We start from the raw sequence: 27,695 nt of genomic DNA, 5'->3' as shown, positions 1-27,695 counted from the left end.
TCTAACAGTAAATTCCCCTATCTTTTATTTTTTATCTTATAACAGTTTTCTCCTATTTCATTTCCTAAATTTCAGATTATTCTATGAGCCAGTCACAACACCTTGTGGGCACACTTTTTGCTTGAAATGTCTTGAGAGATGCCTAGATCACAATGCAAAGTGTCCACTGTGCAAAGACGTTCTTTTCCAGGTAAACCACTCTTTCTTCTTTTGTTGTATTAATTTATTTTATATTAACACAGTGCTCAACTGTGCTTGACCAAAATATGCTCCCCCACTGTCTGTTTATTTCTGCTGTCTTCTAGACATCCTTCCTCTCTCCACAAAGTCCTTTGGGAAAATAAGGCAGCATCTAGCTTTTTAATAACTGTCAGTAATGAAGTTCATTTGTGCTAGAAGCAAAAACATGAAATAGATGATAAACACAAGTCTTGGTTCTGATCCCATTGTGGTACCTCATAAACAATAATCTTGAATGAATTTTTGTTTCCATTATCCTTGAACTAGATAGCTCTGACTTATGCATACAATTATGTTTATTTGTGCCTCAGAGAGGTTCAGCTGCTAAAGTCCCTTTCCAACATCCCCTCAAAGAACCCTCTCAGATCTTCATGGCAGTCTTTATACAACTGCTCAGGAGCTACTTTTTTTAGTAGCAGATACTTGGCTGCTTGTAAAGCTCTGAGGACTTCAGATTCTTTAAAATTAACCACACAAGCTTACATCTTCAAGTGGGCCCTATGGAGTTGTGGAGAAAGGAAGGAATTTATTTTGGTTTCCTTTCATCAGAGACTTATAGATCTCATCTTACAACCAGTATTAATATTGCTTTGCCCTTGTAGTTCTTGAAGAGAGGTTTCAGGTGCCTGCTTAGTGCTAGAGAATGTCAATGCATGTTTGTAGTTCCAGGATTTTGGAAGCTAAGATAGGATCATTGCAAGTTCAATGTCTACCTCAAACACATAGTAAGACCTTGCCTCGGGAATAAAAGAGACTATCTAGAGGTTCCTATGAGTCCTGAGAAGACTTTCAGAACTCTTACATTGACAATGAAGAGACAGAGTGAACCCAGCACTCAGGGTACCTTTGAGGATGTGTATTGGGATTGGGAAAGTGCTGAAGCCATTGCTTTCCTTAGACTAAAGAGGTGGGACTGCAACCTGGTTGTAAACAAGAATTCCATGGTTCTATTTAAAGAAGACATCTATGTTCTGTTAACATAACAAAGTTCAGATCAACAGAAAGAAAAAAATGTCTATCATATGCTCAACCTTTAGACTTTAGAAAAAAGCAGTTGCCTTTTTAGGGTGTCTGATTCCTGGAGTCTTGTTTTAACATCTTCAGAGGGATCATTTTCCACCATAAATAGGCTACCTCTTGAGTAACTGTTTTTCCCGAAAGCCTGGAACCAGACAATGTGTGTGTGTGTGTGTGTGTGTGTGTGTGTGTGTGTGTGTGTGTGTTCCTGTTGCCAAGCAGTGGCAATATCTGATAAAGCATCCAGCAGGCAGATGCTGTGGAGTCTCACACTTAGAAACTAGAAGATATTCTCTTCTATCTCTGTATTCATACAGGGCCATACTTACACCATTTAACAAAGCGATAAATATTCCAATCATGTCTGTTGCAAAATAGAGACTCCTGGGGAAGAAAGAAAATTGACTAAAACCATCAATTCAGAACTCAGGAGCTCCCTCTGCTGGGTTCAACAGCAATCAATTTTCTGTAGAAAATTCATTGTTAATTTATTATTATTTGAGAATTTCATATGAGTACTGTATTTACTTCCTTATGCCCTCCCACTCTTTATCCAAGTCTGACTGTGTTTCCCCCACTCCCTCCCAATTTTGGGACCTCATATTCTTTAACTAATGTGTTATATATGTGTGTATAGAAATATATAAATTCAACTTCCTGAGTTCATTTGGTGTTGCTCATATGCAAACGTTCTTAGGGCTGACCACTTGATATTTGGCAACCAATTAGGGGGCTTCTCCTCGAGAAAGACTGATTCTCTCTCAGCAGTCATTAGTTGCCTATACCTCTTCATCTAGGGGTAGGGCCTTGTGAGATTTTCTCCATGCACATTGACACGTTTTCGAGTGTTGTTTGTTTATGTCTTGTTTAGGGGAGCGTATTGCTAAGATTTCATGGGTACAGCTTTCCTGTCATACAGAGAAGGAACCTATCTCAAAGCACGCATCCTTGTCCACTGGCTCTAACAATCTTTTTGCCCCCTCTTCTGAAATGTCCTGAGCCTTACATTTAGGGGTTGTAGAGTAGTTGTATCAATTGGGGATGAGTGCCACACGGTGAATTTTTCTCTGCATTTTGACCAACTGTGGCTTTCTATACTGGTCTCTGTCTGAAGCAAAGAGAAGCTTCTTTGGTAAGGGGAAGAACAACACTTATCTGTGGGTAAGGATAAGTATTTAAAATACAGTTAGACGTATATCATACTGCTTTAGGAAAGTGGCTTAGTAGGAGGTTTCCTCTAGCTTTCATTGTTTCACCAGCTGAGATTTTAACATTCATTGTTTGGTCCATATTATTAAGTACACACTACTTATAGGTCTCTGGATATACATATGGTTGGGTTGTCTGGGAAGGACAAACTACTGACATTTTAGCCTGAGACTGATTTTGAGTTTCAGTGATACCTAGGTGGTATTCTAAACAGGTAACAGCACAATCATTTGTATTTGGCTGTTACCATATGTGTGGTCTTTATTTTAACTAATGTTAAGCCATAGACTTGGTAATATTTAGGAACCAGGCACTCGATTAGGGTGGAGGTGGGTCAGGGCAGGAAAGGATACATGAACATAACCTTTTGGTTCCCCGACTTTTCGACCAGAGCACTTCTCAGATAGAGCTTGTAAACACAACAATAGAGAAAATGAAGAGGAAATATGATCCAACCCTCTTTAGTTCAAACCTGACATTATCTCAAATCTGAAGCTTCAGGTCATCTGTGAGATTTTCAAAAGGTTAATGCAATTATTTTCTTTGTTAAAATATTTTTTCTAATTTTAAATATTCAGTTGCATGGTTTTTAAGAAAATCAAAACTCCAACCCCTCCCCAAACATATTGTGGCTGTATCAGCTTGCATACTGTGGTTCGAAATTCCAACACATGAGTGATTTGACTACTATCTGAGGTGCATCAGAAGTTCTATGTGTTTTTATGTGAACCATATAATAGTTCATTACCTTGTTCCTCTTCTAGTGTTTGCCATCAAGAAAATATAGCAAAAATGTAATAATGGAAGAACTAATAGCTAAATTCCTGCCAGAAGAACTCAAGGAGCGAAGGAGGCTTTATGAAGAGGAAATGGAAGAACTTTCTAAGTATGTACCTGTGTGTTTCTATTTACCATTTCATGCACACCAGCTCACAAAACTGACACATTTCTTACCAGCTCCTTATTCAATGCTAGCATGTTAATAGCTTGAAATAACCATGGTGAGAATATTTACACTGTGCAAGTAAATGAGTGCTACAAACTGCCCCTTCCCATCCCTCTCAGAAACAGTTGTTAAACCTTTACCAGTGTGCTTCGGAAGAAGCACATCAGCCAAACCACAGAGTCATCCTATGCATCTCAGCACTAGTAAGAGCATGGGATGGGCAGGAGTGCATTAAGGAGTACCTTCATTAGGAGACCTCATGGAACAACCAGAAGATGTCTTCAAGTCCTTAGGCAGGTTAGTGGGTGCTAAAACAGTGGTGTGAGCCACACCTGCGGTTAAGATTCAGCTCCAGCACTGAGTATGCTTTGTGGTCCTAGAATGCTGCCATTTAACCTTTCTGGGACTCAGTTTCCTTGCCAGTAGCTTGAAGATGATCACTCTCACATTATGGGCTTGTTAGGAAGACCCAAATGAGTTTGTGCAAGACAAGCACTGAAGAAGTGACAATAGAGCCTGTACATACTGTGTGTGTTTCCTTTTCCACACATAGTGTGAGAGGCAAAGGTTCAGGATGAAGACATAATTGTTCTTCAGGGTCTCTGCCTGTTGTGCACTTAGCAGGAAATAATAGCTAAATACTGCCTGTTGCCCTCCTCCCTATACACTGGAAGAGTTCTCAGCATTCCTGAAGGTGAACTGCTTCCTGAGGGGAAAATCTCTTCTTATATGCTCTCAGGGAAGAGACTGTTTTGGAGCTATGCATCCTGTTGGTATGGATATGTCTCTCATTTCAAATAATACTTTTCTTGGGGACTAGAAATCTTTGTTTCTCATTACTTTTATATTGAAACTACTTGGTGCATTCTGAGCTTTTCCTGTTTTTCACTTAGCCTTTAAACTCTCTCAGTCCTTTTCTCAGATATCTCTTAAGGTTGTACTAATGGATACTAGAACACACTGCAGGGCTTTCTGTTTAAAGGGATCTCAGACCTAGCTCCTTTTAGAATGTAGGCAGATGGCTTTACATTTCTCAGCTCATTTAGATGCAGTGTCCCTGCATTTCAAAAGAAGCCATGGCAGCTCAGTCTCCAAGTGGGTGTCCTAGTAAGGGGTACAGGGGCTGTCTCTGACATGAACTCAGTGGCAGGCTCTGTGATCAGCTCCCCCTGAGTGGGGAACAGTTTTACCAGGCCACAGAGGAAGACTATGAAAGACAGTCCTGATGAGACCTGATAGGCTAGGGTCAGATAGAAGGGGAGTAGGACCTCCCCTATCAGAGGACTAGGGAAAGGGCATAGGTAGAGAAGAGGGAGGGAGGGTGGAACTGGGAGGAGATGAGGAAGGGAGCTGCAGTGGGGATAGAAAGTGAACAAATTGTAATAAATAAATACATAAATAAAATTAAATTTAAAAAGAAAAAAAAAAGATTTACTAGATGATGCAGAAAACCAGGATCTATGAAGAGCTGGCCCAGTTGGGGATTCCCCAGTGGGCCATGTGCCTAAATTTTCAAGGGTATTTATTGAAAAGCAGACTCCTGTGTCCCAATTTCAGAGTAAATACATCAGTATCTCTGGAGGTGTATTGGCCCAGTCATCTATTTTAAGGAGCCCCCATTATTCTGATGTCCAAGAGCATTTGAGCATAACTGGGATACATTACTGTTGGCAGTCTGTTGCTGGCTACTCCTGGCTGGGTTTACTGTGAGTGGTCTTTGAGAGGCTTTACAAATTTGAGATGCATGTAAGGACTTTTTAGGAAGTTTTCTACTGTCCATCTGGAAATCTGGGTGCATCTATACCATCAGTACCCTTCTTCATGCTTCAAGCAAAATGCCTGAATCAGTCCATTTGGGCAGGGAAAGGTAGGGAGGGGAGGAAAGAGGGAGGAAAAAAGGAAGAAGCAACATACCTGTCACCCACAGTATTGTGTTGATTAGAGAATGAACAAACTTAGACTGTGTGGAATGCCAGTTTAGGCTTTCAGCCTTGAGCTAGTCTCTGCACTGAATCATGGAACCAGGCCTACAGCCCAGTGCTTTTCAGTGTTTTTCTATGAACGATTACACTTTGATGATTCCATGTCTTACTCCAAGGGAACAATATCGTGACATTTGATCAACCTTTCTGTGTTCTCTCTCCTTGGTTTGAGATCCATCTCATCTTGTCTTCCTGACAGCTTAAACAAGAATGTGCCTATTTTTGTGTGTACCATGGCCTATCCCACTGTTCCTTGTCCCTTGCACATCTTTGAGCCTTGTTACCGTCTGATGATTCGGAGATGTATTGAGACAGGCACGAAACAGTTTGGAATGTGTCTTGGAGATCCTGTCAAAGGGTAAGTAAAGAGACTTAGGAAACGGATGGTGGGCAGAGACAGATTTTGGTTTTACTTTGGAGGGCTCCTGGAGGTGGGGTCAATAAGTCGATGCAGTTAGCCAGCTCAAGATACCAGAGCACCTGTGATTGTCACGGTCCCTCTAGTGCCTACTGTATAGTACGAGAGGCTCCCTATTTAAAATAAGCCTAGAGGTAGTCTTTCATTCAGCAGGCGGCATATTTTATAAAACTTGTCTTGTAGGCAAGAGCTGTAGCTCAGCCTGCCTACCAGTCACAAAGTGTTGGGATAGATCCTCAGCACTACATAAACCAGGACTGGTATTGCACACTTACAATCTCAACAGAGAGAAGGTGGAGGCAAGAGGCTACAGAGGGTAATGTCATCCTCGACTACGTATGAAGTTCAAGGGCAGTCTGGAATACATGAGAGCCTTTCTCAAAAACAAACAAAACCCAGAAACAAACAAACAAAAGTCTTGTTAACAAGTGTTAACCCTAGAGTTAAACTACCCACTTTTACATTTGAGCGCCGGCCTTGGAGCACCTTTGACATTGGGCAAATCATTTAGCCATTCTATCTTCAGTTTCTTTGTCCACTAAGTGGGGATGATGATATGCCTACCTAACTGGCCTTGCTTATTAGGAGAACTGATGAGTTACTGATACACACCAAGCACTATGTACAGTTCCTGTCTAAATGACTTTATTTGGGATGTTGTAACATAAATCTGTATAATAAGTAATTTATAAGCAGTAACTTCTTTTTGAGACAGGGTTTCATACTGTATCCCAAGTTGGCCAAGGACTCACTGTATAGCCAAGGCTGACTGCAAAGTCATGGCAAAACTACTTCAGCCTCCCCATTGTTAGAATTACAGGTATGAGCTACCACATGCAGCTTTAATCAATAGAAATTTATGCCTACAGTTATCGAGACTGGGAAGTCTACAGCCAATGTGCCAGCATCTGATAATATCCATTGTTTGTACTGAAGACTGAATCCAGAGCCTTGCACATACTATGCAGGTGTTCTCCCACTGAGCTATATTCCAAGCTGGCTTTATTTTATTTTGAGACCAGGTACCTCTAACTTGCCCAAGCAAGCCTCAAATTTGTGGTTCACCCGTTTAACAGCCTCTTTTGTAGCTAAGACTGTAACTGTGTGCTATTATGTCCAGGATGTGATAAGGGCTTGTTATGTTCTAGCATGGTAGAAAGAGAAAGTGAGAGAAAGTGACTCCAGCCTGTCCCTTAACAATTAAGGCACTCTTGCAGCAATTAATCCACTTTTGTGGGCAGAGCCCTCGTGGACTGATCACTTCTTAAAGGTCATGTCTCCTAAAAGTGTTGAAATGGCAATTAAATTTCAACACAGGATTTGATGATGACAAACATTTAACCATAGCACTGGTACATAGTAAGTGCTCAACAAACAGCAGTTATACCACTATGTTCAGATCTTTTTTGTTTCACAGATACTGCCTGCTGTATAGCTGCAGTTGTAGATGTGGACACAGATATCCTCTAGCAAATAGCACAAAGTGTTAGGAATGGCTGGGGTCCAGGCCAAGCACAATAGAACTCATCAACAATCTACTCTCTTGATTCTCAATAAACAGATTTGCAGAATATGGCTGCATCTTAGAGATCAGAAATGTCCAGTTCTTTGCTGATGGAAGATCGGTAGTTGACAGCATAGGCAAGAGGCGCTTCAAGGTGCTCCATCAGGGCCAGCGGGATGGCTACAACACAGCTGACATTGAATACATCGAAGATCAAAAGGTGAGCGTGACCAGTGCCAAAGAACCTAAAAGCCACTGTGGCTTGGTATACAAAAATGATTGCAAAGTGTTTTCTCAGAATTGTCTTGGGGACTTGGGATTTCTCAATTGCTACTGGATGAATGCTGCTGGACTGCTGCCTGATTGCACCCCTAGTCTGCCCTTTTCCTCTCCTTCTCCCTGCTTAGCTGGTGGATTGTAGTTGTGTTTAATGCTTGTACAGACTAATCCTGGACCCATTCAGCCTGAGTAAGGTCTCTCCTAGGGACACCGAGGGCTAGATTTAGAATAGGGTGTACAGATGGTTATTTTAACTATGTATTGATTTATATTTTCCAACTCATTTCTTTTGAGATTATTATAGATTCTAATACAAATTTGCATTTTTAAAATGTGCAACCTACCCAATAGCACTATTCCTAAATTAGAGTTATTCACCATCCCTGAAAGCAAAAATTGTCACATGTCCAACTAATGCTTTATTTTCTGAGCTAATAGGTAGATGAAAAGGTCAATAATCTTATGTTCAATTATATTGGTAATGTAATAGATATAATACATGATTAATGGATAAATTCATTTGACCTTGAAGACATACTGCGGCACAGATGTATTTATATCTACCTTCCCAGTGAGTAAGGAAGAAATGGATGTAAAAATGAAAGGGGCAGTGCAGAGGCATGACATAAATCAGCACAATGTACTTTACTCATATGTCCTCACCTGGGCCAGTTCAAGCTTCTTGCTATTTCTACTTATTGTTTTATGCATTTTTCTCAGTTAGACCTTTTGTCTTTCTACTCTCTCTGCTATATTGGTACACCACCCAGCATCTGGATGATGGGTGTTCCATATCTTACACAGGAGAAAGCCAGATGGGTGAATGAAAGGCAGGTCAGATTCTCAAGAGATAGTCAAGTGTCGAAACAACTCTGATATGGATGGAAAAGGAAGAGGTTGATTCATTTTCATTTAAATATGTTCAGGTGCAGGGAGAAGATTGTGCTGAACTTATGGGATTACATAACTGTGTCTATGAACAAGCATCATCATGGTTTCATTCGCTCAAAACATCTCTGAAGAATAGGATACTAAGTCATTTTGGTCCAATGCCAGAAAAGGACGAAGATCCTCAGGTATATAAGAATATCTATTTAAAAAAAAAAAGAAGAATATCTATTTATAACAGGTTGCTCAACCAGGTGGGAGTGTCCAGGATTTGTGATTAGATAAACATGTAGTTGTCATCCAGTAAGTTAAGTGCATAAAAGAGGACAAATTCAATACAGTATGGTGTTGGTAGGTCATGAGCATCACGGGTAAGACTTAAAGGATCCCAAGTTGGAATTGGCTTAACAAAGTAAATAGTAAGAATGCAGAACTGAGACAAATATAGAGACATAAGTGAGAGGAGAGGAGAGGAACACAGGTACCACCAACAGAACCGTCAATGGAAGTCTAGAGCTACACCATGGTAATGTTGGGGTGACAGGATCCATGTGAAGGCCAGAGTGTAAAAGTAGCAAAAGGCTGCTACTTCCAGCCAGCTTCATGTCCCCTTTTCCACTGCTGTGGGAGCTAGGAGGTAGGGCCACCTATCCTATAAGAAAACAGCTGCAGAAACATTCGTATCCAGCCTATCTATGCCCTGCAAGTCTGGGCCCTCACCACTGATCCTTGCTTGAGGAGGTCCTAAGAAAACTGGCCCCCGGGACATAGTTTACTAGTTTCTACTGGAATGCTCTTCTTATTTGTGAGTCAGATCTCTGAGAACTCAAGTTGTAGATCAAGAGTCTACTAGGAAAACAGGGAGAGTTTGATTTCACCAAGCCTTGCCTGCCTGGGTTCAATCAGGCAATGTTTGTGGGGAATTCCGGTTTGGAGATTAAATGGCCTAAGAAGATATATTCTTTTAATGCTACCTTTCTTCATATTATAATCTGGCTCTCCCACAGAAACACTCCTGTAACTTCTTTAATTTCTTTTTTAATGTATGCTTCCTGATTTTATCTCAATAGAAAACTCTGAATGCTAATCACATCTTCCATGGGAGAAAACACAGATGAGATGCCTCATTGTGATTCATAATGCCTTAGTGACATAGCAAGCCCAAATCAGTTCCTTTCTTATTAGTTTTGTTATCATGTTGCCTTGGTGGTGGTGACAGCAGCAGCAAAATCTCATCCAAGCAGTTCCACGAATAAGAGTGCTGTACCTTAGTAGGAAGTTCCTTAGAAATAGCTATATTATTAACATTAGCTTAAGTATTTATTGATGATCCTGGGAAAGTTGACACTAGCATCAACCTAGTGTCCAGATAAAGCAAGCTAGTGGCATAGAGAAGCCAAGAGTTCAGGGACATTCAGGGAGAAACATATAAAAACCATTTGGAGTCGAATAACCTTGTGTGGAGGGAGTTAGATCAGCATGAGCATCGCTACAAGCTGAAAACTGACTTGTTTTGAACGTTGTGGGAAGAAAACTCATTTGAGGTTTAGTAATAAATGTCTAAAATGTGTGCTCAAGAAGCTGATAACAAAGAGAATTTTGGTCAAGGATTGGTAAGGATTGGAAATGTCTTTATCAAAGGAAAACCCCAGGATTAACATGAATGTCTTTTTTCTTTTTAAAGATTTATTTTTTATCTATACAACATTCTGCCTGCACACCAGATCTTACTATAGATGGTTATGAGCCACCATGTGCTTGCGGGGAATTGAACTCAGGACCTTTGGAAGAACAGAGAGTGTTCTTAACCTCTGAGCCATCTCTCCAGCCCCCATAAATGTGTTTTCTAATTGGAATGTTTGGTTGTTGTACTTTGAGACTAGAAAGCATAGCTCTTGGTTTCAGGAGAAAAGACCACTATGGCTCAATTAGTGACATGACATATTTAGACAGCCTTCCACCTAAGTAAGAAAATGATGGAAGTTAAAAGACATGCCACAGCCCGAGAATCAGAGCATTAAAGGCCTGAATTTTAAATGGCTGAAGGACCTACCCAGAGCCTTAGAAATGGAAGAGACAAAATGGGTGTACTCCAGCTTGTAAAATCACCCTGCCTAGGGAGCACAGGGCATGTGTGAAAATCTTGATTTGCTTCGTTTAACAGGTACTAAAGATGGTTGTGGCTCAAGTGAGAGAGAAGACCTCCGTCCTGGAGGACTAAGACAATTAGTTCTATTCCAATAAAGCATTCAGGCTCTTCCATCACAAAGCTCTTCCATCCTTAGGTTACTTTTTCTTGGTAGAAGAAGACTGATCATCACCATGACTTCAGTTGTGCTAGAAAAAGGGGGAGGAACTGAAAAGATGGCTCAGAGGTTAAGAGCATTGGCTGTTCTTACAGGGGACCCAAGTACAATTCTGAACACTCACATGGCTGCACACAACCACCAGTTCAAGGGAATCTGACACTGTCTTCTGATCTCTGTGGCACACAGACATACATGCAGGAAAAAACACTGTACACATAAAATAATAAAAAAATTAAAGTAAATAAAACAAATGGAGTGAAAAAGGAAGCCAGAGGGTTTGTGCTCTTTGCCCATACCGTGACACAAAACTTATGCATACTCTTTTTCTTTATATCTCTCTAGCCATAATTTTAATCTTATGGCCTTACCCAATTACAAGGGAGCCTGAGAAATAACAGTGTCCTCCACCTCTGCCACCATTGTGGCTGTATGCTCAACTGAAATAAAGGAGGAGAAAAAGTTATGGAGGCTAGCAGCAATCTCTGCCATATACAGAAGCAGTTCCATGTGGGACAGTTACTTTATACACATGGACAGCTGTACATGGACTGCAAGAGAATAGGATCAACGAACTCTGTTTCTCTGTTGCAGGTTAATCCAAATGGTCCAGCCTGGTGCTGGTGGACATTAGCGGTTCTTCCCCTGGAAAGCAGGGCTCAGCTTCCCTTCCTAGCAATGAGGTCCTTAAAGGACAGATTGAATGGTATTCGACGAATCCTGGCCTTTATATCCAGAAACCAAAATTAATGGGACCGGATTGCGGAAGAGGAGTTTCTACCCTCCCTACTGCCCCAGAACAATGTTCTTGCAAATACATCTAATTGCAATAACACCTTATCAGAAGATGGTACCCTAGAGAGATGTTACTCTACTTTTTGACCACACAGAAATTGAATAGAAAGGATTTGACCTGTTTGACTTTCTGTCTTCAGATGCTTCTTGACACACTGCACTACCACACAAACCACAGAGGTGTGGAAGAGCCCCCCAAAAGCTGATGTTTAGCATCAATTTTTCTGAGTGTTGAAAGTGATTTGTCTTTCAAAGCTGAGTGACTGTATGGTTGAAATGTGAAGGAGAGATACTAACATCACTACATTCTTTCACTGACTTGAGGTCTTATTTCAAATGGTTCAGGTTTTATAGAGCATTGTGTAAAATAATGTTCATACTTCTTTCTGTTTTAATAATTTATTTTTTGCACTACTGTATCCTTTTTCTACATGTACGTTTGTAACTATTTAAGTGTACATTACTGAAAAATTCATTGCTTTATTTATTGATGTGGTTGACTATGTATGTAGGGGGAATAATAGTACTAAATATGTGCAGTGTTTTTTTCTTTACTCAGTTTTTGCTGAATTAATACCAGTTCTTGAGCTCCTTTTATATAGCTCATATCTATCCTAATGGACTAAGTTTAAAAGAACTTCAGAAGGATTCTAAGGTATTTATCTTCACAGATTCCACTTTTTCTGACTGAATTAAGCAATAGAAAATATTTAATTGATTTGGCATAGATTGGGACATGTGCCAGAGTAAAGTAAAAGAATCCATTTTTTTTTGTGTGCGTTAAATACAGGATAAGGCTGAAAGAAGTATTCAAGAACAGAGAGATGAAGTAGAAGTGTCTTTTATTACAATCTGTTATAGGTATTTGTTTCAGGAAATCTGATTAGAAATGTGTTAATTTCTCCCCAGTGCAGTTAGGGATAAGATTAATACTTACCAGTTTTTTCAGAGATATGGCTTTCGGTTTGACCTGCCTATCCCACATCTTCTCATAGTTCTGAGGATCAAAACATGTACCAACATGCGCTGAAATACTCGAGAGACTGTTTCTTTTCTAAAGTGTAAAGAAATCAGGTAGGTTAGAACCCCTAAAGATACAGAGGGTGAATCCATGATTTTATGTAAACACTGCCTTCCCTCCTGGTAACCATGGGCCAAAGATTTCGACGCAGGGAGAGAAAAGACAGGAAAGATGTAGGAGTAGCATTCATCAGGTTGCTTAGTGCTAGCAGGAGTCTTTCCATGTCAGAGAAACCTGAAAAATCGAATGTTAAAATGACAAAGGAGAAAATGAGAGTCAGGAAAAGTGAATTGTCACATTTTGATTCTTATGCAAACCACTCCCAGGTGGTCTGTTATTCACATATAGTCCCTCCACTCTGTTAACAGGTGAGAGAGAGAAAGAGAGAGAGAGAGAGAGAGAGAGAGAGAGGAGAAAAAGAGAGAATAAGTCTGGGTTCTTCTATAACCACCAGAAACATGAAAGAGGTGGTGTGTGTGTGTGTGTGTGTGTGTGTGTGTGTGTGTGACAGAGAGAGAAAGAGACAGAGAGATATGCTTGCTAAATGCTATAAAGAGACTCCTGTAAGTAAAATGCAAATGCTCATCTGCACTTGCTTAATGGAATAATGTGGGTTGGTGAAGAATGCAAGTGATTGGAATGTAAATACAGGAGGGGATACCACCCAAGTTAAGTCTAGAGGGCTCAGAGAGTGGAAAACTGCCACCTGCCACCCAACCATATGATCATGGCAAACTCTTAGTGGTATGGTTGCTTCCTATTCTATAGTGCAAACATAACAAAGAAGGTCAAAAGCATCTTCACTTACTACAATATGTTACTTAGGCAAGTAATTTAACTTTCATTGAGCCTCAGTTTTCTTATATATGAAATTACTCTTGTGCGTGCTAAAACTGGAATGATACAGAGAAGACAAGCATGGCTCCTTCACAAGGATGGTATGCAAATTTGGATACTGTTCTACATATTTTATTAAAAGATAAAATGGTGGCGATATTAATAGCATATAGGCTTGTTAGGAACATTAAATGGGACATGTCAGAAATTACTTAACACAGTGCCTTGATGATGGGAGATATTTGTTAAGCTATAACTATTATCAGCCATGTTGCAGAATATCATCAATGGTCTGCAGTTGCATGAAGCACTGCCTTTACTTGCAATACTCATTAGCAGCAGCTATAAGCTTGATTGGGAATATCCAAACCACTGATTCTTGGACCACAATTTGATAGTTTGCAAGTAACTCCTATTGGGGTTAAGACTGGGAAAGTAGGGCTGGAGATACAGCTAGGTTGCTAGTGTTTGCCTTACATGCATGGGGCACTGTGTTCTCCATCCAGTAGTGTAAAAAAAAAAAAAAAGATGTAAGGGAAATAAAGATTGGAGAGCAATTGAGGGTTAGAGGTAGGGACTAATTTCTATGCCATGAAGATGGTTCCCATTTTTAATAAGGGCTAAAAAAAATAGTGTTATATTGGTGGCATCTAGAATTTCTGATAGAATGGAAGCTTAAGTTCGGACTTCATAAAAATAACCTTCCCTGTTCTTCAAAATGTGTTGAGAATCTCAACTATATCAGAATAATTAGATTTCACCAGCTATGGTTTTTGTACATAGTCTATGGTATTTCTTTATGCTGCCTCAAATAACAGGCTCTACAAATGATGTGTTGAGAACCTATCATGTACCAGGTACTAAACTGAGTGGTCTCACTCACCTCAGCACATGAATAACCTTTTAGACAGCACTGTTAACCCCACATATGGATACAAACAGAGGGGCTCAGCAATTTTAAAGAATATGCTTATGTAACATGTTCATTAAGTGGCAAAGCTTGATGCTGTACCCATCACATAGCAGATCGAGGAATTTGGTTTCCTGATAAAATTCCATTGATAAAAGGGTACCCAATTTGAGCACTTGTAAAACTTGGCTGGACTAAATAGCACTTTCCTCTGAGCAGTCTAGATCCATGTTGAGCTGGAGAGCCAGCTCATGTTGCAGTAATAGCAAGAAGTAGAATAGTAGGTTTTGACTTTCTTTGGAATGTATATGGGTAGGATAATTGTTGATCGTGACCATTTTTAACATTTGCAGATGGGTTCTGTTTCTAAGCGCAGTCATGAGAAGTATAGAGATAAAAGCTAAACCTCAAGTGGAAGGACAAGATTCCTCCTTGTAGACAGTGCCACTTTCTTGAGTTAGTCTTCCTTTCTATGTGACTTCATGATTGACTCAGCTCTTTCCTTGTAAATTAATTTCTGTGTGTGTATGTATTTATGTGTGTGTATGTATGTATGTATATGTATGTATGTGTGTGTGTATGCATACACACAGTACACTAGGTAGCAAGCAGACCTTATGCCTTTCTGTTTTGTACCATACTATTGCTGCTAGCTAAAAACCAGCAAAATGTAGAAAGTGAAATAGGAAGAAACTACTTTTCGGTGGATAATTTGAAGAAAAGGATGCTTGCACCTCACTTTGGGGGGGGTGCAAAGAATTATTCCAATAGCTTGCCTTTTCTGAAGGCCAACTGCTTCAGTTCAGTGCTGCCTCAGTAGCAGGGTTGAGTTACGATGGCACATGTGGTGCTGCCATCTCTACCTGTGGAGCTGGCCTGGGTTCAGGTAAACTCCTGTGACTAACCACAGAAGCCTCAGAGCTCCCATGCCTGGGTCACTGCACCCAGAGGTCTCTTACTGTCAACAGGTTGTGTCCTGTTAATGGACTGTAACCCCCCCCCCAGGGCCTGCATTCCCTGTGCCAACTCCATTTCCAGCATGTGAATTTTAGCCATTGATTCATTCCTTGAGTTCCCAGCTTGTGAAATGTGTGTCCATTTCTACTCATCAAGGTAGAAATGGGCAGTTTGTAAGCTTGTTTTTGAATCTAAGGAATGAGGTTTTAATTCTGGATCGAAGATAGCTCTGAAAAGCAAACAGGGCATAGGCTTGGCTTTCTGGTGTTTATAATGTACAGAGGACAGGGAGGAAAAGGAGCTATACACAATCTACACATTCAATTCATTTTAGAATGATAGATCCTGCTCACTCTAGTGCTTAGTCACTTAGTAATCTGGATTGTGCACATCCAGAGGTGAAATGAAGAAGTGGGTGTTTTCACTTAGAAGTGGGTGTTTCCAAACATGTTAATTAACCTCCAGAAAGAAGTGCCTGGAACTGCTGTTCCTGGTGTTACTTTAAAGCTTTTGCTTCATGACTTTGTAGCATTTAAAAACTGTTTGCAGCCACAAATGTGATTAACAGAAGTTTACAAAGCAATACTGTACCTTATGCATTATCTTAAAAGTCTGTGGACCTCCATCTATTGTTCAAGCAATGATGACAACCAGTAAGATAAAGAGACAGCAAACGGTTCAGTGTGGCCCCATTGGCTGATGTTAGATAAACTAGTTCATTCTTGTGTGCAGTTCTTTGTAATGCCAGGATTAAAACATCAAGCAAACCACTTAAACAGTGGCAAGCGAGTATGTGTGTCTGGTTTCCATTTGTTTGTTAAGCAGCCATTTTACTTTTACACAGTCATGAGTTGAAGGGAAATTAAGATAACACTCCCTCCCCACCAATGCTATTCAACTACCTCTATATGCCTGATTTCTTTAAAAGGGTTCCCTTCTTCTAAATCTTCAAGACATAGTTTCAGCTCATCTATGTTGTAATCGTAATGTGATATAGACAGTCTCTGTGAAAATTGTTTGTTCATTAAACAAAAACTTCCTGTTATCTCTGTATCTAACAAAGTGTATTCTATCTTTAAAAAAAAGTATTAATTGGCTGTGATAAGCCTGGTGGTATAGGACTACAGTTCTAGCTACATGGGAGACATGCGCACGCCCCCGACCCCCACACACATGAAAGTGGGGAGGGCAGAGATATAGTTCAGGCAAAACACTTGCCTAGCATACACAAGGCTCTGGCTTCCATTACCACTATCATAGAAAAAAAAAAGAAAAGAAAATTAACCAACTGGTTTCAGTAGCGCTGAAAAGGAACCAATGTAGCCTGTATCCTGTTTTTCTCCCATTGACTGTAACATATTTTAATGACAAAGACCTTTACAGAACTGGCTATGTGGCTGAGTGGTAGAGCACTTCCCTAGCTTGAACGATCTACAGCACTACAAAGATTAAGTAATAAGTCAACACAAATAGAAACAATTCCTTATGGAACCAGGTCTGCACCCCAGCAGCAAACACGTACATACATATATGACAATGAGGTGGGTGTGAATAGATTAACATAGCTGATATGTTCTGAAACATGGGCTATAAGTTAAGAGTTTAAAAAAATAAAAGAGGGTTCCCCTTTCTCCACATCGTCTACAGCAGGTGTTGTCACTTGAGTTTTTGATCTTAGCCATTCTGATGGGTGTAAGGTGAAATCTCAAGGTCATTTTGATTCACAATTCCCTGATGACTAAGGGTGTTGACCATTTCTTTAAGTGTTGCTCTGCAATTCTATATTCCTCTATTGAGAATTCTCTGTTTATCAGTTTTTTAATTGGATTACTTGATTTTTTTTTTTTTTTGCTGTTTAACTTCTTTAGTTCTTTATATATTCTGGATATTAGCCCTCTGTCAGATATAGGGTTGGTGAAGATCCTTTCCCAGTCTGTAGGCAGTCGTTTTGTTCTGCTGACAGTGTCCTTTGCTTTACAGAAGCGTTTCAGTTTCATGAGATTCCATTTACTGATTGTTTTTAAACTTAGAGCCTGTGCTGTTGGTGTTCAGTTCAAGAAGCTGTCTCCTGTGCCACTGAGTTCAAGGCACTTCCCCACTTTTTTTTCTAAGAAGTTTAGTGGGTCTGGTTTTATGTTGAGGTCGTTGATCCACTTGGACTTTAGTTTTGTGCAGTGTGATGAATATGGATCTATTTGCATTTTTCTACATGTAGATATCCAGTTAGACCAGCACCATTTGTTGAAGATACAATCTTTTTTCCATTGTATGATTTTGACTTCTTTGTCAAAATCAAGTATCCATAGGTTTGTAGGTTTATTTCTGGGCCTTCTATTTTATTCCATTGATCCACCATTCTATTTCTATTCCAATACCATGTACTTTTTATTACTGCTGCTCTGTAGTTCAGCTTGAGACCAGGGATGGAAATACCTCCAGATGATCTGTTGTTGTACAACACATGCTGGAGAGGATATGGAGAAAGGGGAACCCTCCTCCATTGCTGGTGGGAATGTAAACTTTTACAACCACTTTGGAAATCAGTCTGGTGCTTTCTCAGACAATGAAGAATAGTGCTGCCTCAAGATCCAGCTATATCACTCTTAGGCTTATATCCAAAATGTTCTCTAGCATACAACAAGGACATTTGCTCAACCATGTTCATAGCAGCTTTATTTGTAATAGCCAGAATCTGGAAACAACCCAGATGTCTCTCAACTAAGTAATGGATACAGAAATTGTGGTGCATTTACACAATAGAATACTACTCAGCAATTAAAAACAGGAAATTATTATTTTGCAGGCAAATGGTGGGAACTAGAAAAGAGTATCTCAGAAGCAGAAGCACACACATGGTATATACTCCCTTATAAGTGGATATTAGACATGTAACATAGGATAAACATACTAAAATCTGGACACCTAAAGAAGCTAAGCAAGAAGGAAGACCCTGGGTAAGATGCTCAATCCTCACTCAGAAAGGCAAATAGGAGAGACATCAGAAGAGGGAGAAAACAGGGAACAGGACAGGAGCCTACCACAGCCTCTGAAAGACTCTACCCAGCAGGGTATTGAAGCAGATGCCATAACTCATAGCCAAACTTTGGGCAGAGTGCAGGGACTCTTGTGGAAGAAGGGGAGATATAAAGACCTGGAGGGGACAGGAGCTCCACAAGGAGACCAACAGAACCAAAAATTCTGGGCCCAGGGGTCTTTTCTGAGACAGATACTTCAACCAAGGATGATGCATGGAGATAACGCAGAATCCCTGCTCAGATGTAGCTCATGGCAGCTCAGTGTACAAGTGGGTTTCCTAGTAAGAGGAACAAGGGATGTCTCTGACATGAACTAATTGGCTGGCTCTTTGATCACCTCCCCCTAATTGGGGGCAGCCTTACCATGCCACAGAGGAAGACAATGCAGCCACTCCTGATGAGACTTGATAGGCTAGGGTCAGATAGAAGGGGAGGAGGACCTCCCCTAACATTAGACTTTGGGATGGACATAGAGGGAGAAAAGGGAGGGTGGATGGGGTTGGCAGAGAATGAGGTAGGGGTCTACTGCTGGGATACAAAATGAATAAATTGTAATTAAAAAAAAGGAAAAATAAAAGAAAAATTAACAACAACAAAACACTGAAAAGGTTTGCTTATATATAATGACTTAATTTTGAAACATCTCTCTTTTTTTCCAACTATCCCACTTCTGCCTTTATTGGGGGGGGGGTTCTTTTTAAAGCATTTTTACATTTTTTGATAAGTCCATAGATGAATCCAGTGTATTTTGATCATATCCATCCCCCAAACCCTATCTCTTCTCCAACTCCTCCTGAACCTCCCCTGATATGTTTTGCTTCCAACTCCGAACCTGACCTCCTTTTGTCCTCTAACCCACTGAGTGCAGCTCATGTTGCCCATATTTGTTTAGGTGTGACACCATCCACTGAGGCATGGGGAACTTAATAGTGCCACAGCTCCAAAGAAAAATGATTCTCTCTCCTCCAATAGTCAACAGTCCTCAGCTAAGGGTTGAAACATTTTTCAATAATGTACTTCTAATTTCTTTGTAAATAAAATATTCATGAATTGTATTTGATTGGAGCAGATAGCCCTACCTGATGTTTCGATTTTTTTTGTTGTTGTCTTGTCATCTCACAGCTAATATTTTTTGATGTACTTTAAAATCATTTTTATTTAACATTTTTATTTTCATTGGATGGTTCATCAAGAATAGCTCAACGGGGGTTGAGGAGATGGCCCAAAGGGTAAAAGCACGTTCTGCCAAGTCTAATGACCTAAATTCAATCCCTGGAATCCCACATAAATGCACACACACACATATGTAGGCACACGCACACCTACGTGTGTGTGTGTGTGAGAGAGAGAGCACACACGCACATACTAAGGAAATAGATAAAAAGAAAATGATTTTTAAAGAATAGCTTAAAAATGTAGTCCACTATACAGTACAGGATAAACATACTACAATCCACAGACCCAAAGAAGATAAGCAATAAGGAGGACCCAAGGGAGGATGATTAAATCTCTCTCAGAAGGGAAAATACAATAGACAGTGGAAGTTGGTTGAGAGAGGGAACAACATAGGAGAAAGAACACAGAGAGAAATAAGGGTGGAGATCAGACCTGGGAGAGCAGGCTGTGGGAGGACCGAGGGCCTGTAGAGAGAAGAGAAACCATGGGTGGAGGCATCTCCATGACAAGCTGGTGACCTAGGACAGGGTAGGCTTTGGGGATAGTAGGGGGTGACTCTAGCTGAGACTCCTAGTAACAAGGATCATGGAGACTGAAGAGGACACCCTCTAACTAGGCAGAACTCCTAGTGGAGGGAGAGCAACACCAACCCATCTTCAAAAACTTTGACTGAAACAAGATGTACAGGGATAAACATAGGGCAGAGATTATGGGAATGTCCAACCAATGACTGGCCCAACCTGAGACCCACCCCATGGGAGACAGCCAACCCCTGACACTATTAAAGAACAATACTCTGCTATGTTCACAGACAGGAGCCTAGCAATAGCTGTCCTCTGAGAGTCTCTACCCAGCAGTGGATAGAAACAGATGCTGAGACTCACAGTCAAACACATTGGGTGAAGCATAGGAAATCTTGTGGAAAAGTGGGTGGATGGATAGAAAGACGTGGAAGTGACTGAAGCTCCATAAGAAAACCACCAGAACCATGGAACCAGGGCCCAGAGGGGCTTGTAGAGACTAAAACACCAACCAAAGACCATGCATAGACTGGACCTAGGCCCCTACATGTAGCTGATGGGAAGCTCAGGTTTCATGTGGGTTCCCTAGCAAGGGGAGCAGAGGCTGTCTTCTGACATGGACTCATTTGCCTGCTTTCTAATCACTCCTCCCTAGTGGGGGTGCTTCACCAGGCCACAGGGGAAGAGGACATGACCAGTCCTGATGTGGCTTGATGGGTTGGGGTGAGTGGGTAGGGGAGGAGGCTCCCTTTTTCTGAGGAATAAGGGAAGAGAAGAGGGAAAGAGGGAGGGGAGGTGGGACAGGGAGGAGAAAAAGGAAGGGGCTATGCTTGGGATGTAAAGTGAATAAATAAATATTTTTTAAAGTGAAGTCTAAATAATTAACTAGTTTTATGGTGCTGAGGATAGAACCTAAGGTCTCACAAACCCAAAACAAGTATTCTACCATCCTCAGCCCAACACAAACTGCATGAGAGGAAATCTGATAAAACCCACTGGGCTATAGTGTGACATTATCCAAACTGGCCCCAGCAGGAGAGCATCAGCAACATGTCCCATTCTATCTGCAGTGCTGTTTTTTTTTTTTTTTTTTTTTTTTTGTGTGTGTGTGTGTGTGTGTGTGTATGTTGTGCCACTGGTGACATTTATGCAAATTCTATTTTACCATTGAAAAAGGATACAAGAATGAAACAATTAAAAATGCTTGCCCAGCATGTGTGAAGCTCTGGGTTGGCTCATCAAAACTACATAAATTTGACATGGTTCTGCCTCCTGTAATTCTAGCTCCTCAGAGGTAGTGGCAGGAGGATCAGAAGTTCAAAGTCATTCCCATTACATAACTAGTTCAAGACCAGCCTGGGATTCATGAGACTTTTCTAAAGAAAAAAAAAAAATAAGGAACAAAAAAAAAAAAAAAGAATGAAGAAGGGAAGAAAGGAAGAAAAGAAAGAAAAAATGAATTGAAGGATTAATATGTAGTTCGGTGATAGATTGGTTTGCCTAGCATATGCAAGGCCATGGGTTCAGTAAAGAGAAAATAACTGATAATCTAAGTGCAGCGACACACATTTGTAATTCCCCAACAGGGAGGTCCAGAAAGGATGACTTCGAATCCAAGGCCAGTTTGTACAATATAATAAGAATCTTTCCCGCCTCCACACCTCAAAACAATGAAAATGGAGCAAAGAATAGTATAAAACAAAAAGTCAAGCATGTTGTCAGAAACTTATAATATCACTTACTCAGGAGACCTGAAGCATGGGGATCATAAGTTCAAGGTTAGCCAGCGTAACATGGATCCAGTCTTTAAAAAAAAAAAAATGAAATAGAATGATGGGAAACCTCTATCTGTTGGACCTGATCTTGTTTGTTCTAACAAGATCTATGAAGTAATCGAAAAAATCCAGAACTCTTGGCCAATTAAGCCCCAGGGAAGATAGTTGTGTTGAACTGTGCCATTCTGTGTCTAACCTGACAATCTCTGACTCATGGGAGATACAATACACTTAAGCTAAAGGCACAAGCTCCCTTTCTACACCAATTCTTCCACCCTGAATGGCTGCATAACATTCTCCCTAGAGAACTGGGTTGGGCCATTTTTAAAGAAAGCCAGTCCTATTTGTAGTTGTTCCAAAAGCCTTGAGTAAATCCAAAGCTGTCAGTTTCTCTTCCTCTCCTCTGGGATCCTTTTTGGCTCCTTTGAGTTTTCCAGGGCCAAATATGGTTCTCTAGAAAGCTCTGTTGCGCTTGTTTTTAAACTCTATTGTGTTTATTTTATTTAGGGTATGTAAGCCTCTATCTCTCTTCCACCAACCCTTTAACCCTAGGTAAGAGAGAAGTTAATGGGGTGAGGGGGCACAGACCCCTTTACTTCTCCTGTCTGTTTAAGGTCAATGAGTTCTCATGGGTCTATACCCACCTCCATCAAGAGCAAATGCAGCAAGCAGTCTCCTCTAAACCTCTTTGTTGAAACACTTCTCTCCATCTGTCTCCTCAAAGCTGTCACACCACCCATCTCCGGTCCCTCCAAACTGCCACACCTTCTCTTTCTGGGCTTTTATATTTATACCCTCAGAGTCCTAGAACAAGCCCCTCTCTGTGCTGCACAAGGCAGGTCTTTAACAGCTGGCAAAGACCACGCCCCTCAGGAGGCAGTTATTAGCTGTGGACAAACTAAAGCACAAACTAAAACCCCCACACTTGGGATTAAAACAAAAACATATTTACATAATATAACTGAGTTTTTCAAGACACCAAAACTTCCATTACAAAGTTTTCCCAGTGACAAAATGAAGGTCAAGGAAAAGGAGAGAAGTACTTTAAGTTCGCAGGCTCCCTGAAGCCAAAACTTTACCTTCTTATGTTTTGATTTCTTCACACTCAGGAAGGGTTGAGATACGGTGAGAGGGGAGGAAGCTTGTCTGTGGTCATCTCAAGGTGTATATGTATCCTAGTCAAGAAGCCTTGTATCTACAAACCTCCTAATACCACTTCAGATTTTCCCTTACCAATTTTCTCATCCCAATTTCTATTCACACTGATTGGGCAGCTTTGTTTCCTTTCCACTTATACACATGTATGTGCGAGTAAATGCCACCGATTCATTGACAAGCACTGAAAAAAAAAAAAAAACTTTCCTTAATTAATTGAAGTGTAGCCTGCTCCCACCCCAAATGTACTTCACTACAAATACTACCTACATTCTCAGAAGCATCAACAAGGTCTAAATGTTTAAAGTTTAACAAAAGTAAGCTCCAAAAATAGCTTATTTGCCCTAAGTCAGTGATTCTATAAATATCTGGCTTCTTTTGTATACTAGAGATTTAGTATAGTTCTACTCCATAATCACAGGAAGAAAGATCACTGCCCCTTTGGGCCACTGGCATGTCTATTGACATGTTGAACATGTGAGGCGGATAGACAGGGAAGATGATCTAGATGTGATATTTACTATTTATTCATGTATGTCTAAACATACATGAATACGACATAAAAGCAGGAAAACTATGAGGAGGGAACAAGAGATTGAAAAGGAGGAGTGAACAAGAGAGTGTAATGGTATGTATGCTGGTTAGTTTCATGTCAACCTGACACAAGCTAGAGTCATCAGAGAAGAAAGAACCCCAACTGAGAAAATACCTCCTTACGATCAGGTAGTTGGTAAGCCTATAGGGTATTTGTATTTTCTTAATTAGTGGTTGATGTGGTGGGGCCCAGTCCATTGTGGGTGGGGCAATCACTGGGTTCTATAAGAAAGTATTTTAGCATGTTTATCCTATAATATATGTCTAAGTTCTGTCCTCTCACATACAGAATATTAAGTCTGTGTAACCTTTATGTACAATACAACTCAAGGATCCAGAAGAAAAGACAGTGAGGCAATGACCTCTTGACTGATTTGAACATTACCTAGCGTGCATGTGTGCTCAAATATCAGCTAGTACATTTTACTTGAAGGGTGTTTGCCTACTGACAGGTTGTCATGCCTTGACAGATGGCTGCACATCCACTCTCATGGGGGAAGCTGTAATTTGATTCAGAAGGTTATAACAAAAAAGAAGATGACATTAAAGAGAGAGACAGACAGACAGAGAGAGAGGGGGACAGGGACAGAGAGAGAGTTGGATGGTCCATGGGGAATAGGAGAGATGAGCTAGTGGTAGATATGACTAAGATACCCTGTGTACATTGTCAAAAAGTAAATAAAAATTCTTTATTCAAAAAAAGAAAGAAGGAAAGAAAGAGAGAAAGCAGAAAGGAAGGAAAGAAATAGAGAAGGAAAGAAAGAGAGAGAGAAAGAAAGAAAGAAAGAAAGAAAGAAAGAAAGAAAGAAAGAAAGAAAGAAAGAAAGAAAGCAGGCAGAATAAGCCATGAAAAGGAAGCCAGTAAGCAGCACCCCTCCATAGCCTCTGCATCATAGCCTGCTTCCAGGTTCCTGCCTTGTTTGAGTTCCCAACCTCACTGATTTTGATGGTGAACAGTGATCTGAAATTGTGAGTGAATTAAACCCTTTTATCCTTAAGTTGCTTTTAGTTGTGGTTCATCACAACAATAGTAAGTGACCATAACTAAGGCAGTACAGAAGAAAAGATAAATGACACATTTTCACTAATATGTTAAATCAATCTTTTGCACAAAAGGAGACTATTGGGATAATAAAGGAGACCAGTGGACACGGGTAGGAGAGCTATAGATCATAATAGGGTGAATATGAGCAAGATACAACAGTAGGTATAAAAGTATATTGAAAAAATACACTATTTGAATGTTAGCTACAAAAGTCAATGGAAAATGTAAAAAGGAAACAAACAAGGAGGCAAGAGGAGAAAAAGGCCCTCTGCTTTGAGATCTAGGTTGTGCTTCATGCTGATGGAGAGTTAAGAGTTTCAACACAACTGACCAAATTAAGACTACCATGAAGATTGCCTGCAGACACAGAACTCCTTTTTCTGAACAATATGGAAATCAAGAATATCAAAATATTGAATAAGCCATGCTAAAGCAAAACTTATGTGACCTTTGAGTATTGACATTATCAGAACTCCTCTCTCATCCATAAATTTTAATAATGTACCTGCACATCATAAACTAACTCAGAATTTCATCTACAAAAGGAATTTTTTATAGACAAAATAAATAAATAATCTAATAAACATAAACAAACTGAAGGAGAAAAACCACATGATCATCTCCTTAGATGCTGAAAAAGCATTTGACAAAATCCAACACCCATTCATGTTTAAAGTCTTGGAGAGATCAGGAATACAAGGCACATATCTAAACATAGTAAAGGCAATATACAGCAAGCCGATAGCCAACATCAAACTCAATGGAGAGAAACTTAAATCAATCCCACTGAAATCAGGGATAAGACAAGGCTGCCCACTCTCTCCCTACCTCTTCAACATAGTACTTGAAGTCCTAGCCAGAGCAATAAGACAACTAAAGGAGATCAAGGGGATACAAATCGGAAAGGAAGAGGTCAAAGTGTCACTATTTGCAGATGATATGATAGTATACATGAGCGACCCCAAAGATTCAACCAGAGAACTTCTTCAGCTGATAAACACCTTCAGCAAAGTGGCAGGATACAAAATCAACTCAAAAAAATCAGAAGCCCTCTTGTATACCAAAGACAAAAAGGCTGAGAAAGAAATTAGGGAAACAACACCCTTCACAATAGCCACTAATAACATAAAGTACCTTGGTGTGACTCTAACCAATCAAGTGAAAGACCTGTTTGAGAAAAACTTCAAGTCTTTGAAGAAAGAAATTGAAGAAGATCTCAGAAGATGGAAAGATCTCCCGTGCTCATGGATTGGTAGGATTAACATTGTGAAAATGGCCATCCTGCCAAAAGCAATCTACAGATTCAATGCAATTCCCATCAAAATACCAACTCAATTCTTTACAGACCTTGAAAAAAAGATTCTCAGCTTCATATGGAGAAACAAAAAACCCAGAATCTCCAAAACGATCCTGTACAACAACAGATCATCTGGAGGTATCTCCATTCCCGATCTCAAGCTGTACTACAGGGCAACAGTAATAAAAACTGCATGGTATTGGCATAGAAACAGAAAGGAGGATCAATGGAATCGCATAGAAGACCCAGAAATAAACCCACACACCTATGAATACTCAATATTTGACAAAGAAGCCAAATCCATTCAATGGAAAAAAGACAGCATCTTCAACAAATGGTGCTGGACCAACTGGATGTCTACATGCAGAAAAATGAAAATAGATCCATATTTATCACCCTGCACAAAACTAAAGTCCAAGTGGATCAAGGACCTCAACATAATACCAGATACTCTAAATCAGCTGGAAAAAAAAGTGGGAAACAGTCTAGAACTCATTGGCACAGTAGACAACTTCCTGAACAGAACACCAACAGCACAGGCTCTAAGAGCAACAATCAATAAATGGGACCTCATGAAACTGAAAAGCTTCTGTAAAGCAAAAGACACTGTCATCAAAACAAATAGACAGCCTACAGATTGGGAAAGAATCTTCACCAACCCTTTATCTGACAGAGGGCTAATATCAAGTATATATAAAGAACTAAAGAAGCAGAAAAGCAACAAACCAAGTAATCCACTTAAAAAATGGGGAACAGAGCTAAACAGAGAATTCTCAAAAGAGGAACGTCGAATGGCAGAGAAACACTTAAAGAAATGCTCAACCTCATTAGCCATTAGGGAAATGCAAATCAAAACGACCCTGAGATTTCACCTTACACCCATCAGAATGGCCAAGATGAAAAACTCAAGTGATAGCACATGCTGGAGAGGTTGTGGAGAAAAGGGAACCCTCCTCCATTGCTGGTGGGAATGTAAACTGGTTCAACCACTCTGGAAGTCAATCTGGCGCTTTCTCAGACAACTAGGAGTAGTGCTACCTCAAGACCCAGCTATACCACTCCTAGGTATATACCCAAAATTTGCTCAAGTACACAACAAGGACATTTGTTCAACCATGTTCGTAGCAGCTTTATTTGTAATAGCCAGAACTTGGAAACAACCCAGATGTCCATCAACGGAGGAATGGATACAGAAATTGTGGTATTTTTACACAATGGAATACTACTCAGCAATCAAAAAGGAGGAAATCATGAAATTTGCAGGCAAGTGGTGGGATCTAGAAAAGATCATTCTGAGTGAAGTATCCCAGAAGGAGAAAGACAAACTTGGTATATACTCGCTTATATAGACATACAAGACATGATAAACATAATGAAATCTACACACCTAAAGAAGATAATCAAGAAAATGGACACAGGCGAAGGTGATTAATCCTCATTTAGAAAGACAAATGGGATGTGCATTGAACTTATGACAGGAGTCTACCACAAAAGGCATGTGAAAGACTCTACCTAGCAGTGTTTCAAAGCAGACACTAAGACTCATAACCAAACCCTCGGCAGAGTGCAGGGAATCATATGAAAGAAGGGAAGTTAGTATGATATGGAAAGGATAGGAGCTCTACAAGGACCAAATATATCTGGGCACAGGGTCTTTTCTGAGACTGACACTCAACCAAGGACCATCTATGGATATAACCTAGAACTTCTGCTCGGATGTGGCCTGTGGTAGCTCAGTAAACAAGTAGTTTTCCAAAGTAAGGGGAACACGGACTATTTCTAACAGGA

General features: G+C 40.2%; 1 protein-coding gene and 1 non-coding gene across 3 annotated transcripts in view; both read left to right on the top strand.

Annotated features, from left to right (window-relative positions):
- The window catches only part of Lonrf3 (LON peptidase N-terminal domain and ring finger 3), a 38,398-nt gene extending 22,044 nt beyond the window's left edge, over nt 1–16,354 (top strand). For both annotated transcript variants that reach the window (XM_055604933.1, XM_055604935.1), the window contains 6 exons: nt 76–190; nt 3,231–3,352; nt 5,594–5,752; nt 7,374–7,536; nt 8,522–8,671; nt 11,384–16,354. In XM_055604933.1, the coding sequence (XP_055460908.1) occupies nt 76–190; nt 3,231–3,352; nt 5,594–5,752; nt 7,374–7,536; nt 8,522–8,671; nt 11,384–11,539 (865 nt within the window). In that variant the 3' untranslated portion in view covers nt 11,540–16,354. The remainder of the gene's footprint in view (nt 1–75; nt 191–3,230; nt 3,353–5,593; nt 5,753–7,373; nt 7,537–8,521; nt 8,672–11,383) is intronic.
- On the top strand, nt 13,470–13,575 carry LOC129674915 (U6 spliceosomal RNA). Its single transcript, XR_008719854.1, has one exon. It is a non-coding gene; the product is annotated as a U6 spliceosomal RNA (small nuclear RNA).
- Nucleotides 16,355–27,695: the final 11,341 nt, after the last annotated feature.

The sequence above is a fragment of the Psammomys obesus genome, unplaced genomic scaffold, assembly GCF_907164565.1.
Source record: "Psammomys obesus unplaced genomic scaffold, mPsaObe1.curated_primary_1811, whole genome shotgun sequence".
In the NCBI taxonomy this organism is placed as follows: domain Eukaryota; kingdom Metazoa; phylum Chordata; class Mammalia; order Rodentia; family Muridae; genus Psammomys; species Psammomys obesus.
The sequence above is the reverse complement of the archived record's forward strand: the minus strand, read 5'-3'. Positions and strand labels throughout refer to the sequence as shown.